Raw genomic sequence first — 13,108 nt, 5'->3', positions numbered from 1 at the left:
GCGCATGTACAGTGCGATTGAAACTTCATGGCCCATGCGCAGAAGTTGGTATTTTGTGGAAGAGCCACATTCAAGGGGCCAAAGAGCCGCATGTGGCTCACGAGCCGCAGTTTGCCGACCACTGGCCTATACCATTCTGCAGCTCTTTGGGTGATCAGAAGAAATCATCAACTGCCCGAATAAAAACCCCAGGATGCTATTTGGGACTCAGTGACTTGGACTTGGGGGAATGTCCTCAGGAGGGGGATTCAAATGGGCCCTGGGAGGAGCCAATAGGTAGGAGCTGGGGTTTTCCAGAACAAGAATGGGAACTTCAGTGGGGAAGTCTAGAAGATAAGGCTCACTGGGATAGAGGGCAAATCCAGGGGTAGGGAAGTCAAATTAAAACTAGATGCGCTCAACCCCCATCTACTGAAGGGCTGACTTCTTAGCAACACAGACACACACAGACACACACAGACACACACACACACACACACACACCTTTGGACCCTTAGGAAGGTATATTTAGTACTAGGGTGTAAATTTTTTCTTTTGAAACAGGCTTTATTTTTTAGAGAAGTTTTAGGCTCATAGAAAAATTGAGTAGAAGGTACAGAAAAGTCCATATACTCCCAGCCCCTACGCATGCATAGCCTCCGACATTATTAACCTCCCCTGTCAGAGTTGCACATTTGTTGCAACTAATGAACTTATACTGACACATCATTATCACCCACAACCCATAGTTTCCATTAGGGTTCACTCTTGGTGTGTTGTACATTCTATAAACTTGGACAAATGTATAATGACATGTATCCACCATTATAGTATTACTAGAGGCCTGGTGCACAAATTTGTGCACTGGTGGGGTCTGGCCAGCCCGCCCAGCTCAGGACCAATTGGGCAGAGCCAGCCAGGGGGAGGGGCTGCAGGCAGTTGGCAGGCTGGCCCCACCCCTGATAGGGGTAGGGGGTGAACGAAGGTGGGGCCAGCTGTGGGGAGGGGCCGCGGGCATTGGCTGGCCGGCCCCACCCCTCGCCGAACTCCCTGTTGAGGGAAAAATTTGCATACTAGCCTTTTATTATATAGGATAATATCATACAGAGTAGCTTATATGCCCTAGAAATCCTCTGTGGCTCAATTCCCTTTTAAAATCGCACAGTCTTTCTGTAAAGAGAATTATGTATATGTATGCATACACGAACAAACACATCTTGGTATTTTGTAGTGGTGACTCTGAATTCAGGAGGCTGAGGGTTAGACAGTAAAGGAGAAGCAGAGCAACAGCCTATCGAGAAATGGCTTTCTGTACTTTCGCATGTTCAAAGGGAGAAGTGCCAGGGGAGATGCACAGTTGTAAGACACAGCTTTCAAATGGACACCCTGAAACCTGTGCTTGCCCACACAAGCCAGAGAGGGAGAACTTCAGGAAGATTCACATGTACATTTGCATATGAGTCTTCAGGACATTCCATCAATACTGGAAACTACTCAACTTTTCAGACTGTATTCTCCAAAAACCATCCATTGATATGTACTAATATCTGTCTGTGGTCCTCCATGGAAGGACTGCTACACAGCCATTGAAGGGCTTGCATTTAACACTGGAAGGACATCACGAAAGAGGATATTCCTGGAGATTTATGTGATCATGGGAGATCATTTGGAGGTAAGAATGACTAGACTTGTTGAGATACTGCTAATGTTTCCATTCTAGTCCTTATCAGTGGCTAAGGAGTGAGAAGAGGGCAGTCAAGAGAGAAATTGTTAAGGAGGGACTGGTCTTGGTCACTAATTTCTATAAGAATGAGGAAGCAGGAAGAAGGAGGACTCACACAATCATAAACCTTTAGAGCAGGAAATGACCTTAAGGTCACCTCGTTTGGTGGTTTTTCAAACTTGCATTTCTCCTTAGGACCTTCATACCTCTAAGATGAGAATAGCAAGGCCAAAGATGGTAATTACTTAATTTCCATCCAGCCAGCTGGTATGTGGTGAGAGGCAGATTTCAAACTCAGGTCTGTACGCTTCCAGGGACCTTCAATTTGCCTCCAAAGGCAGAGTCAACAAAGCACACCGCACCTGTGAGTCAGCATCCTAAGGAACCAGGGCCATGGGGATGCTTCATGGTTACCTTTGTTCTTTTCCTGAGACCAGCCCAGGAGATGAGAATGGAGGACCCTAAAGGGTCCATGGGAGGGTAGGATTAGGGAGACAGAGACCACCTTAACAATAACACCCTGCATCACTGAAGACACCTAACGGATACCACCCCATCAGCCTTAAAAACAATGGGGCAAAATTCAGCTGACTATTTCCCCACCCCCATAAGATTTGCATTTCCTTGAATAAAACCAGACTGCACAGAAATACCTTTCACATGGCACATTTTTCCCTAACAGTTACCAGGGGCTGGAAAAGGCAAGGTGGGAGCAAAACCGGGACCTGTGCCCCGAGAATGGTTGCCTTATCTCACAAGGCACATCTTGGGTGCGCTGCATTCCTTCTCTCCCAGGTGCAATCTAAATCATGCCCTCTGTCCCCATTTTTCTTTCACTTCTTTGAGTTTGGCAGACATTAGGATTGAGCCCTAGATCATGCCTTCAGGTTTATGAGGACAGTAATCTGTCATCAGCACCTGCAGTGCCTTTTCTCGGGCACCGATGGCATGAATTCCCCTGACTCTCACTTTCTGACAAGTGATGGACCTCTCTCATCTCTAATCACGAAGGCTCAACTCCATCCTTTTCTTTTGTGACAACACAATATGTTGGGGTTTTTTTGTTTGGGTTTTTTTTTCTGGCTCTGGGAAAATAACAAAGCACAGAGTTTCCCCAAAGAGAAAAGGCTGCAGAGGTTTTATCCATATTACTCACCCGTCCTTGAAGATGAGAGGCACAAGGAGATGCTCCTTGGGGACCACACCTGATATCCATGTATCCAGCCTCTTGCTTTGACTTTGGTCAGCCACGCTTCAAAACTGCCTGTGGCAGAAACACGGTAATGTGGAAAATGAGAAAGGCAGCATAGTTTAGTGTTTAAGCACATGGGTAAACTTACCATATTTGATAGAATCTAAGCACATATTCTTTTTTTTAAATATATTTTTATTGATTTCAGAGAGGAAGGGAGGAGAGGGAGATAAAAATATCAATGATGAGAGAGAATCATTGATAGGCTGCCTCCTGCATGTCCCCTACTGGGGATTGAGCCCACAACCCGGGCATGTGCCCTGGACCAGAATCAAACCCAGGACCCTTCAATTCTCAAGCCAATGCTCTATTCACTGAGCCAAACCAGCTAGGGCCACATATTCTTTTTTTAAACTTTTCTTTGGAATGTAACACATCCACAAACATGACCAACTTCCACAAATCATGCATATACAGCTAAATATATATTCACAAGCATTATACATAGGTATAAATAGGATCAGCTCAAGAATCAGAATACCCCCAGATGCCATCACAGGGCTTCCTTCCAGCAGCTAATTAGGCCCCCTTTTCTCACCTCCTCTACACTAAGAGGAACCACTATTGTGACTTCCAATGATACAGATTAATTTTTTTCTGGCCTTTGAACTTTATATAAATAGGATTACACAATATGTACTTCTTTTTGTCTGGCTTGTTTTGTTCAACATTCTGCTTGTATGTGGTGGTAGGCAGCTGACCCCTAATGATCCCACCTTTGGTTCATTATGGCCTTGTCTAATCCTCTCCCCCTGAAAAAAGTGTATCTATTAGAAGATGGCAACATTGAGGGGGTGGCATTTCCATGATTAGGTTGTGACTTCCGTCTTGCTAGAAGACTCTATTGCCTTCTTAGCTTGCATGCTTTGATAAAGCAGGCTGCCATGTTGGAGATGCCCTTGTGGCAAAGTGCTGAGGGGGGGCTCTGGTCAATAGCCAGAAAGGAACTGAGTCCCTCCACCCAAGAACAGCCTGGGAGGAGCTGAAATCTGCCAACAGCTATGTGATCTTGAAAACAGATTTTGTCCCCATGAGCCTTCAGATGACTTCAGCCCAGCCAACGCCTTGATTATGGCCTGTAAAAGACCAGGAGGCAGAGGGCCTAGAGGAGCTGCGCCCAAATTTCTATCTCATAGACATTGAGAGAATAAATGGGTATTATTTTAAACCACTATATTTGGGGGCAATTTGTTACCAGCAATAGGTAACTAATGCATATGGTTCAACCGTGTTTTTTGTTGTTGTTGTTGTTTTAGGTTTTTCTGTTGTTTTTTAGAGAGAGAGAGAGAAAGAGAGAAAGAAATATCAATGATGAGAATCATTGATCAGCTGGGGATCGAGCCTGCAACTCGAGCATGTGCCCTTGACTGGAATTGAACCCAGGACCCTTCAGTCCACAGGCCAATGCTCTACCCACTGAGTCAAACCAGCTAGGGCTCAACCGTGTTGTTTTATTCATTCATTCTAATTTTATGTAGGGTTTGAAAAACCTTTTTTCTATAAAGGTCCAGATAGAAAATATTTTAGGTTTCGCAGACCAAAAAGCAAAATTAAGAATATTATGTGGGTACTTCTTTATAATTTTTATGGGTCACAAAATATTCATCTTTTGATTTTTTTGGTAACCATTTAAAAATATAAACACCATCCTTAGCTTATGAGGGGGTGGCTTATGAGCCATACAAAGATAAGCAGTGAGCGATATTTGGCCCCTAGGCCATAGTTTGCTGACCCCTGCTATAGAGGATGGTTTGGTTATACCACAATTTGATTATCCAATCTATTGTTGATGAATATTTGGGTTGTTTCCAGTTTGTACCTATTCAAATAATGTAGCCACAAACATTTCTGTATATGTCTTTTGGAAAATTGTATGCATATGTTTGATTGAAACTGCTAGATCACAGAATAAGCCAACATTCAGCTTAACATGCCAAATGGTTTTCCATAGTGGCTGTATCAGTTTGCACAGGATACATGAGTCCTTACTGGTCTACAATCTTGCCAAGAGTTGGTATTTTTTGTCTTTTTCTTTTGGCCATTCTACGGGAAATGTGTTCGTTGTTAAAGCTTCACAGGTGCTTCTAATATTTATCCAGAATTGAAAACCCCTGTTTAACTGCTGTTTATCCTTCAGTAGGTAAAAACACATAAAATTGCTCTGTTTATAGATTGTTTTAAAGTTAAATATTGGCTATTTCATATGGTTAAACAAATATTTCCTTCACATCTTACTTACGTTTACACTAAATGAAATTCAAACTGCATATTGGTTGAGAAAGCTCTTAAAAACTTCAGGTGAAATGATGTTTTTACACCCGACCTTAGCCTAAACGCTGAGAAGCAATGAAATGAGGTTTTTAAATTAAAAATTAATTTCAGCGATTTTCACATTTTAGTATCACCCAGATCCTCAAACGCTTGAGAGCAAACCAATGGTTTTTACCCTCGCTACAGAGTAGAATCACCTGTGGATTTTTAAAACTTAAGTGTCCCTACCCAAATCTCAAAAATATCTTCATTCTGTAAGACTAAGGTGGGGCTTAGGAAAGTGTGTTTGTAAAGGGCTAATGCGCAACATTGAGAACTCTTGATGTTGCCTCTCCTCCCATGACTTTCGATCTAAGGAAATGAATGCTTTGGTCATTTTGTATACTTGAGAAGAAAGACAGCACCTGGATTTCAGTTCCTTCTAGTATGGAGAGCTTGGTTGCATATGTGGTTGGAAAAAATGGCGCTGTCTCACTGAACAGGTCTCTGTTTACCAAAGCTGGAAGCCTTGGGTTTGATGTGCACACAGCTCTCCCGACTCAGAGTCAAAGTATCATTAATGGATGCACACAGGTCTTTTGAAAAGACCCAGACACAGCTATGCTACCTAATAAGAGGGCTAAACACATAGGTACTTAGAGGTAAAAAAAAAAAAAAAAGAAAGAAAAAAAAGAAAAAAGAAAGAAAAAATTATGACCAAGACAGAAAAGGAAAATTTGTCATGATAATGGGAAGAATCAGATCTTTGTACTTCCTTAGAGTTATTATTTAGTTTGTTCATTCTTTCTTGCTTCCTTTCTTTTCTTTCTTTCTTTTTTTTTTTTTTTTTTAAGTATATATAGGAGAGAGGACAGAAATGCTAGGGGCTGGGTGGAAATGAAGTGGTACCATGTACAGTTCCAAACTCAAGGCCTTTCAAAGGCTCACTGCAATCCTGGGTACATTTTATCCCGAAGACCATTCCCTCACCCTCTACCAAGCCATACGTGCATCTGTATTTCCACACGCAGGGGGAAAAAGTTTGCGAACTTCCACTCTGGAATTCTACGGCCCTCCACGTGACTCTCTCTTTCCTGTGTGTTCCAGGTACCCCAGCACCTGTCATTGGGGCACAGGTTCAGAAGTTGAGAGAACACTAATTCCGAGGCGCTGTTCATTATTAGGCCCCATCACCGACCACCGACAGGCCCCGGGCCAGGCAACTGGAAAGCTTCCTACCTTGGAAGCCAGACACGTTTCCCTCGCTGACATCCTCGGGTGGAATCCTGGTTCCCAGGTATTGCTCCTTAGGAATGATGCCTGGTTAGGAATTTTAGGCCACCCGCCACCCCTTTGCTAAGTGTTAGCCACCTGAACCACACTTGCCAGCATCCAGCCAAACCCCACACATCCCAGGGCGCAGAGGAACAAGTTTCAACAGCACCCTGTGCAATGGCTCTCTGACCCAGGCGATGAACCACAGCCCGCTGGTGGCTCTGCTGTCGTCATTAAGCGGGTGGCCTAGGAGGCCAGAAAACAAGCTCAGGAGATCACGCCACAAACCCTGCCTCCTTCCGCCTCCCACTCTACCCGCGCCAGGTGCTTAGTCCCTTCTAATTGAAGGGAGGATCTCAATCAGGTCTCTAAGTGCGGAACGAAATCCAGCTCAGGGCATGTTGGGAAATGTAGTTCCTACCACCTCCAGGGGGTTCCCCTGTCCGCTTACGAGACCCCCCAGAAGGGATTTCTTGGCGTGGATCAGCTGGAACCATAGCTGCAGTCCGAGTGTGGAGGGGAGGGCGCGCCCCGCCAAGGACTCGGAGTGTTTTCGCGGGTCGGAGCGAAGGGAGGGAACTACATTTCCCACGCGGCCTTGCGCGGATCTGGGAGCCGGCAGCCTGTCTGCGTGACCGCGGCAGGTTGGTCCTGGAGCAGATGAGCGCAGAATATTTAGGCGAAAGCGCACGGAGGGGGGTTGCACGGGGAAGGAGGAGTACCTCGGCCAAGAAAATTATGCATGCGTTAGGGAAGCTGTGAGAGAATGGCTGTGGAAGGTAAGGGACGCTTGGGCATTTTATGCCCCCTCTTAACCCGCGCACCCCAATACACACATCCCCGGTGAATCTTGGGGAACGTGGGGAGGAGAGGAAAGAGGGTGGTGGCGAGCCGGCCCTTTCCTCCTACACCTCTTGGCGCTCACCTGAGCCACGGAAGGCTAGTAGGCGCTTTATTCACTTGCTTTGGAAAGACACGTAGGTGCGCAGGACTTTACGCTTGCAGACGAAGTGTCCCTAATGTGAAACGATGTGCCGGAAATGGGGGGAAAGCCTGAGAGACAGGCAGGAGGTCTTAGCCCCGAGGTGCCCCTTTCGCGGTCCCCTCCCTCTGGGGCCGGCTAGCTGGGTGATCAGCGGGGCGGCCACTGGGCAGGGGATGCTCGCTTGCCCCCCACACCTTGGCGAGGACCCCGGCAAGGTGCGTCATCAAGAAGCATGCACTGCGATTGGGTCGAGGAATCCAGGGCCCCTCGTCGTCTGCACCGGGCAGGGGCAGCAGCAGATGTGCCCAAGGGAGTGGAGGTGCCCCTACACCTGTCTCTGTTGATACAACCCTCCCGGGATTTCAAAGTTTCCAGAAACGAAATGGAATCAGCCAGGGGTAAAAAGGAGAACCAACCTATTGGATTTGGGTGAACTCCACCCCCCAAAGACCACCTGCCTCTTTCCTGGTATAATTCTGAAGCCTTTGACTTTGCAGTTTGGGCTCAGCAGTCCTGCCTCCTTTAAACTTTCTGGTTGAAAGCAGGGACAGGCGGTTTGTGAGGGATCCCGTTTTCATTTCAGATTCTCTTAGCTCAGAACACAGGCTTTCTTGTGGAGGGCAGTTTCTGGGGGAAAATATGTAGACCAGGCATGGCTGTGATGTCAGATTAGAGGTCAAACTGATAAAATGGGGGGAAAAAAATCATGGGACTAAAGGGAGCCTAGTTCACGTACAGAATTGTGGTTCCTGAGTGTGGCTCAGGTCAGAGGAGAAGGGGTTGGGGCGGGAGGTAGGAAAAAGAGGGCATGCCTGCTAGTTGCATCAGGCTTCCTGCCAAGGGGAAATGAGCCTGTTCCTTGTAGACTGGAGGCAAGAAAGAACCATAAGGGCTTGCTTGCTTCCCTCTCTGCTCCCCACCCAGGTGAGAGAAATGAAGCTAATTTGACTCTTGCTCTTTATAATTACTTCACCTGAAGTAGCAACAACCCAGCTCCTGGGCTCAGCTCCCATGAATGCAGGAAACTACTGCCTTTGGGCTATCTCAGGTTCAGAGATCCCCAGCTGGCCACCTCTGGATATCTATCTATCCATATCTAATATATTTATTTCTATATTTGTTGTTTTTAATTATATATAACATATATGCCTTTGAAAAGAACAAACCACTAGCCAAAGTCTTTTCTAAGTTTTCTGTGCAAATGTAATAATAGGGTAAAGATCTGGCATTTTAAAAAATGTATTTTTTAAATTGATTTCAGAGAGGAAGGGAGAGGGAGAAAGAGATAGAAACATCAATGATGAGAGAGAATTATTGATCGGCTGCCTCCTGCATGACCCCCACTGGGGATCGAGCCCCCAACCTGGGCATGTGCCCTGACCAGGTATTGAACCATGACCTCCTGGTTCATAGGTCAACACTCAGCCACTGAGTCATGCTGGCCAGGCAAGATCTGGCTTTTTGCATGATAGAGTTGATGATAAGTGAGACATGACTTCAGATTAAACAAACTGACAAAAAAAACCCAACCAAACAGACAAAAAACCAACAAGGTAAAGTTCACCCTGAGCTTGGGGTCAAGGGTATGTTGACCTATGGACACCCCTCTACCTACCTCATTCCTCAGATGACATTATTGCCTCTTCTGTTCCCCACTTTTGTGTATCCCCAGTGAGGGACACTCCAACTGATTGCCAGTCCACAATGTGCTTGAAAGCCATTTCCTGCTCACTGGAATAAGTATAGAATTAGTCGTATTTCTTGTCTGATGGGTTATTATACCCACAAAAGCAAGGGCCTTGGAAGGAAATACACATGGGCTGCGGATAACTTATAAGGAAGATAAATCTAGTGACTTATTTGGTTAACCTGCCTTTCTAGTAAACAGGAGATCCTGAGTTTGAATCACAATGAGGTCTCCACTTGAAGAATGAAGTAGTTTAAACTTTGGCTACAAATATGATTCCTCTCTTCTCTGGTTTTGCAAAGGCAGTTTTCTCTGCCCAGACTGGGCCCTTCCTGGCTACTTTCATTTGGTCTTTCGACTCTCCTCTGGGAACCTGTCCCAGCCCTCCTTTTTGTCTGCCTTCCAGCACTCTGTCCTATCTATGGGAGGTGCCTTCTGCACTAAGCATCCCTACCCAACACCTGTGCTTACTTCTGTCCTAACTCTTACCATACTTAATCTCTCTCTCACTAGAATATGAGACTGTAACCTCTTGGGGATTGGAACCATGCTCTCTTTGACTTTATATTCCCAGCACAGTACCTGACCCATAATAGGTACTCAATAAATGCTCTTGGAATGCATGGGAATAAATGCACAGAGCTTTTGTAAATGACTCCATGGAGCATGGGACTTGCTTTGGATTCCAGAGTTTGAAGGTAGGGGGCACTTTTAAAGGATGTGCCCGTCTCTTTGGTCTTATGTCTTGATACTCAACCTTTTAGACTAGTGGTTCTCATCTGAGGGGGCATTGCCCTCCTCAGGGGTGTGTGGATATGTAGGGACTGCTGCTGGGGTTTGCTGTTGGTATTTTGTGTTCATGAGCCAGGGATGTTAACACTCCTTCAAGGCAAGGTCATCACATACAAAGTTCCCAGCCCAAGACCAACTAATGACCAGTGTCCACAAACTCATTGAGAAACACTGACTCAGAGAATAAGAAATTTTTCCAGAGGAACTGGAATCGGAAATATAATGTATGTTAATTAACACCTGAACTTTAATTTTTGCATCTGGAAAAAATAATAGGTACATTACTATGTACTTTCCAGAAAACTTGTGAGGAAAAGGCTTGTACGAGGGTGCCTGCAACATCGATTCTCAACAAATGTTATCTGAACTTCCTCCCATTCTTCATTCAAGACAACAACAAACCTATTTGGCACATGTTTTTTAATCCTAAATTCTCACTTATTCACACCAGTCTTTCTAATTACTAACAAATTAGAAGGTTCTTGGGGTATGTAACCTGTTTTTTAAAGTAAGCTTGAACTTGTAAAAGTGTTAATAGCAAGTAGGGAGCTCATTCATTTTGTTGAAGCTTGAGTTTAAGAGGAGAAAGAGGTGCCCTTTGTTGTTTGATGGATACCCTGATTTGTGTTTTCTTCTTTGAATTTATTGACAACAGCCTACTTCGCTGTTCCCTACCCTGACCAGTCAATGCCTTGTTGCACCTATGGGCATCTGGGCACCTTGGAGTTGTGCTTTCTAGCCATAGGACATGTGATGGTCTGCATTCAGATTGAGATTATCCTGGTATCCAATGTCTCTTAAAAAAACAACAACATTGTATTGTAATAAATTACCCCAAATAGCTGGAGAACTAGGACCACTAGAAAGAAGGTAGCATGCAGAAGTCACAAGGTGATTCACTGTCCGTGGATAGACGGTGTGTCCATTGAGGCATTGTTGAATAACAGAAGTGGGTTGCAGTATTATACAGGGAGAAAAAGAGTGGACTCATTAGGGACTGTGTTGTATTCATCTCATTACTCCAAGATTGGTGCCTGGCACTTAGAGGGCCGCAGTGGTTGTTTCATGAATGAAGTATAAACGCTCCTAAGTAAGAGAAGGGTTTTCCAGGCCCCTGTCCCCAATTTATCTCCTTGCTTCATCCACAGAGCTTCAAGTAAAGTGAAGCAGATGAACCTGTACATAGTGTTTCTATTCCAGATCTAATAGGATAGCCCCTCTTGCTGCCAGTAAGATAATTTCTAATATTCAGCATCCTCCGCCCCCCCCACTACGGAAAGATTGCAATCAGAAGGCTATGTGCTCTAAATGACATCTGTGTTAGGGAATCAGAATTTTCCATCTTAAAGTGAACAAATTGACATATTAAATGGTCTCTTGATGAGTCATTCAGTGCTCAGGTTCTACAGTTTTTCTCCTGTAAAAGAGTGAAAAAACTGCCCATTATCAAATATTGTTAAGATATGTAATGACAGCAGCTGGGAATAAGAGCAGATGAGAGAGACACTTGCAGCAGTTGGAAGCAGTTGGAAATGATGATTCTGGACCCTGCTTGAATTCAGAACTGAGTCACAGAGAGTGACAATAGGAGATAAAAATGTCATGTTTATTGGAAGGCCACATGGGTCATTTTTTCTGGCTTTGGGTTGAATGATAAAGTGGTACTAATATTGTACCTCAAGAGTGAAACTGCCCTCACAGAAGTGCCTGGCTGTGATACTGACAGCTGGACAGCAGAGAGAATGGGGCTCCCACAGCAGGCAGGGGGACCTCAAGGGAAGGAGGGAGGCCCCAGCCACCTGTGCTTCGTTGTCTTCTCCTGTTTTGAGCAAAGCCCATGAGGGAGTGGAGGGAGACCAGAAGTGTCATTCTCATGGCTCTCCCCTTGTAGGACACAGAAAGGAAGGAGGAAGATGGCACCCCTGTGTCTTTCTAACTACATTTCCTTGCTGGGAATTATTTGTTGGCACCTATTCTACCTAGTGGTGGTTTCTGAGGGCGGCACTGTGTCTTAGGCCTGGCCTATGGGAGACCCTGCATGAAGTTTGTTGAATGAATGAATGAATGAATGAATGGGTAGGATTATGGGTGCTTCTGATTTCCACAGAGCCCCCTTTCACCCCTACAGTAAATTCCCAACTGTGTTCATCTACAGAGTAGATGTTGTAAAAGCAGTGGGACTGTGGACAAGTTTCCCTAGCAGGTACTTATGGTGTTACTATTCAACTGACTACTACCCCATTTCACTTACACCAAGGTCTTTTTTACCCTCTTTCTAATTTTTACTTTGTTCCCTAGCCCCTAAGATCTGACCCTCCCTCACCAGCAGCGTCTATGAACCACTCTTTAGGGCTGGGATCCTCAAACTACGGCCCGCGGGCCACATGCAAATACAAATATTGTATTTGTTCCCGTTTTGTTTTTTTACTTCAAAATAAGATATGTGCAGTGTGCATAGGAATTTGTTCATAGTTTTTTTTTAAACTATAGTCCGGCCCTTGAATGAATGTTATTATTTCTTCAAGGTTCTTCACATACGTACACCTTAAGACAGGGGTCCTCAAACTACGGCCTGCGGGCCACATGCAAATACAAATATTATATTTGTTCCCGTTTTGTTTTTTTTACTTAAAAATAAGATATGTGCAGTGTGCATAGGAATTTGTTCATAGTTTTTTTTTCAAACTATAGTCCGGCCCTCCAACGGTCTGAGGGACAGTGAACTGGCCCCCTGTTTAAAAAGTTTGAGGACCCCTGCTTTAGGGCATGAGAGTGGTGGATAGAAGCTCATCGCTGACAATTCCTGCCTAGTGACTGAGCAGTGGGGCCTCCGACTTGCTGTGGTGGTGGTTCCTGCCACTCCCCTGTCTTCCTGGCTGGGGACCTCACAGCCAGTTCAGACAGGGCTTCAGGCTAACCCCACTGTTGCATTGCCCAGCCCAGCCCAGCCCAGCCCTTACTAATTCCTTTCAGTCCACCCTTCCTTTCTCATCCTTCTTGCCTTACTCATACACCAGAAGGAACAAGGGCTGGTGCTAATAGCGGGAGATTGTGTGGAACCTTTGCGGGTGTCGCTGTGGTCTGGAATGCTGAGTCACAGTGGGTGCGGTGGGGGACCTGTTACAGGAGGGGCTGCAGGGATATGAAGCTGGTACTTGAACTCTG

At 45.2% G+C, this 13,108-nt stretch overlaps 1 protein-coding gene and 1 long non-coding RNA gene across 2 annotated transcripts in view; one reads left to right on the top strand and one right to left on the bottom strand.

Moving 5' to 3' along the window:
* The window catches only part of LOC102246011, a 218,397-nt gene extending 211,543 nt beyond the window's left edge, over positions 1–6,854 (bottom strand). Inside the window, exons 1-2 of the long non-coding RNA XR_314688.2 lie at positions 6,444–6,854; positions 2,859–2,966 (exon numbers count right to left, since the gene is read on the bottom strand). This is a non-coding gene — a long non-coding RNA (uncharacterized LOC102246011). The remainder of the gene's footprint in view (positions 1–2,858; positions 2,967–6,443) is intronic.
* A 248-nt stretch (positions 6,855–7,102) lies between these two features.
* The window catches only part of SAMD12 (sterile alpha motif domain containing 12), a 347,492-nt gene continuing 341,486 nt past the window's right edge, over positions 7,103–13,108 (top strand). The window contains exon 1 of the mRNA XM_005885853.2: positions 7,103–7,258. Within this exon, the coding sequence (XP_005885915.1) occupies positions 7,246–7,258 (13 nt within the window). The 5' untranslated portion in view covers positions 7,103–7,245. The remainder of the gene's footprint in view (positions 7,259–13,108) is intronic.

The sequence above is a fragment of the Myotis brandtii genome, unplaced genomic scaffold (assembly GCF_000412655.1).
Source record: "Myotis brandtii unplaced genomic scaffold, ASM41265v1 scaffold931, whole genome shotgun sequence".
In the NCBI taxonomy this organism is placed as follows: domain Eukaryota; kingdom Metazoa; phylum Chordata; class Mammalia; order Chiroptera; family Vespertilionidae; genus Myotis; species Myotis brandtii.
This window is presented reverse-complemented; position numbering and strand designations above follow the sequence as displayed.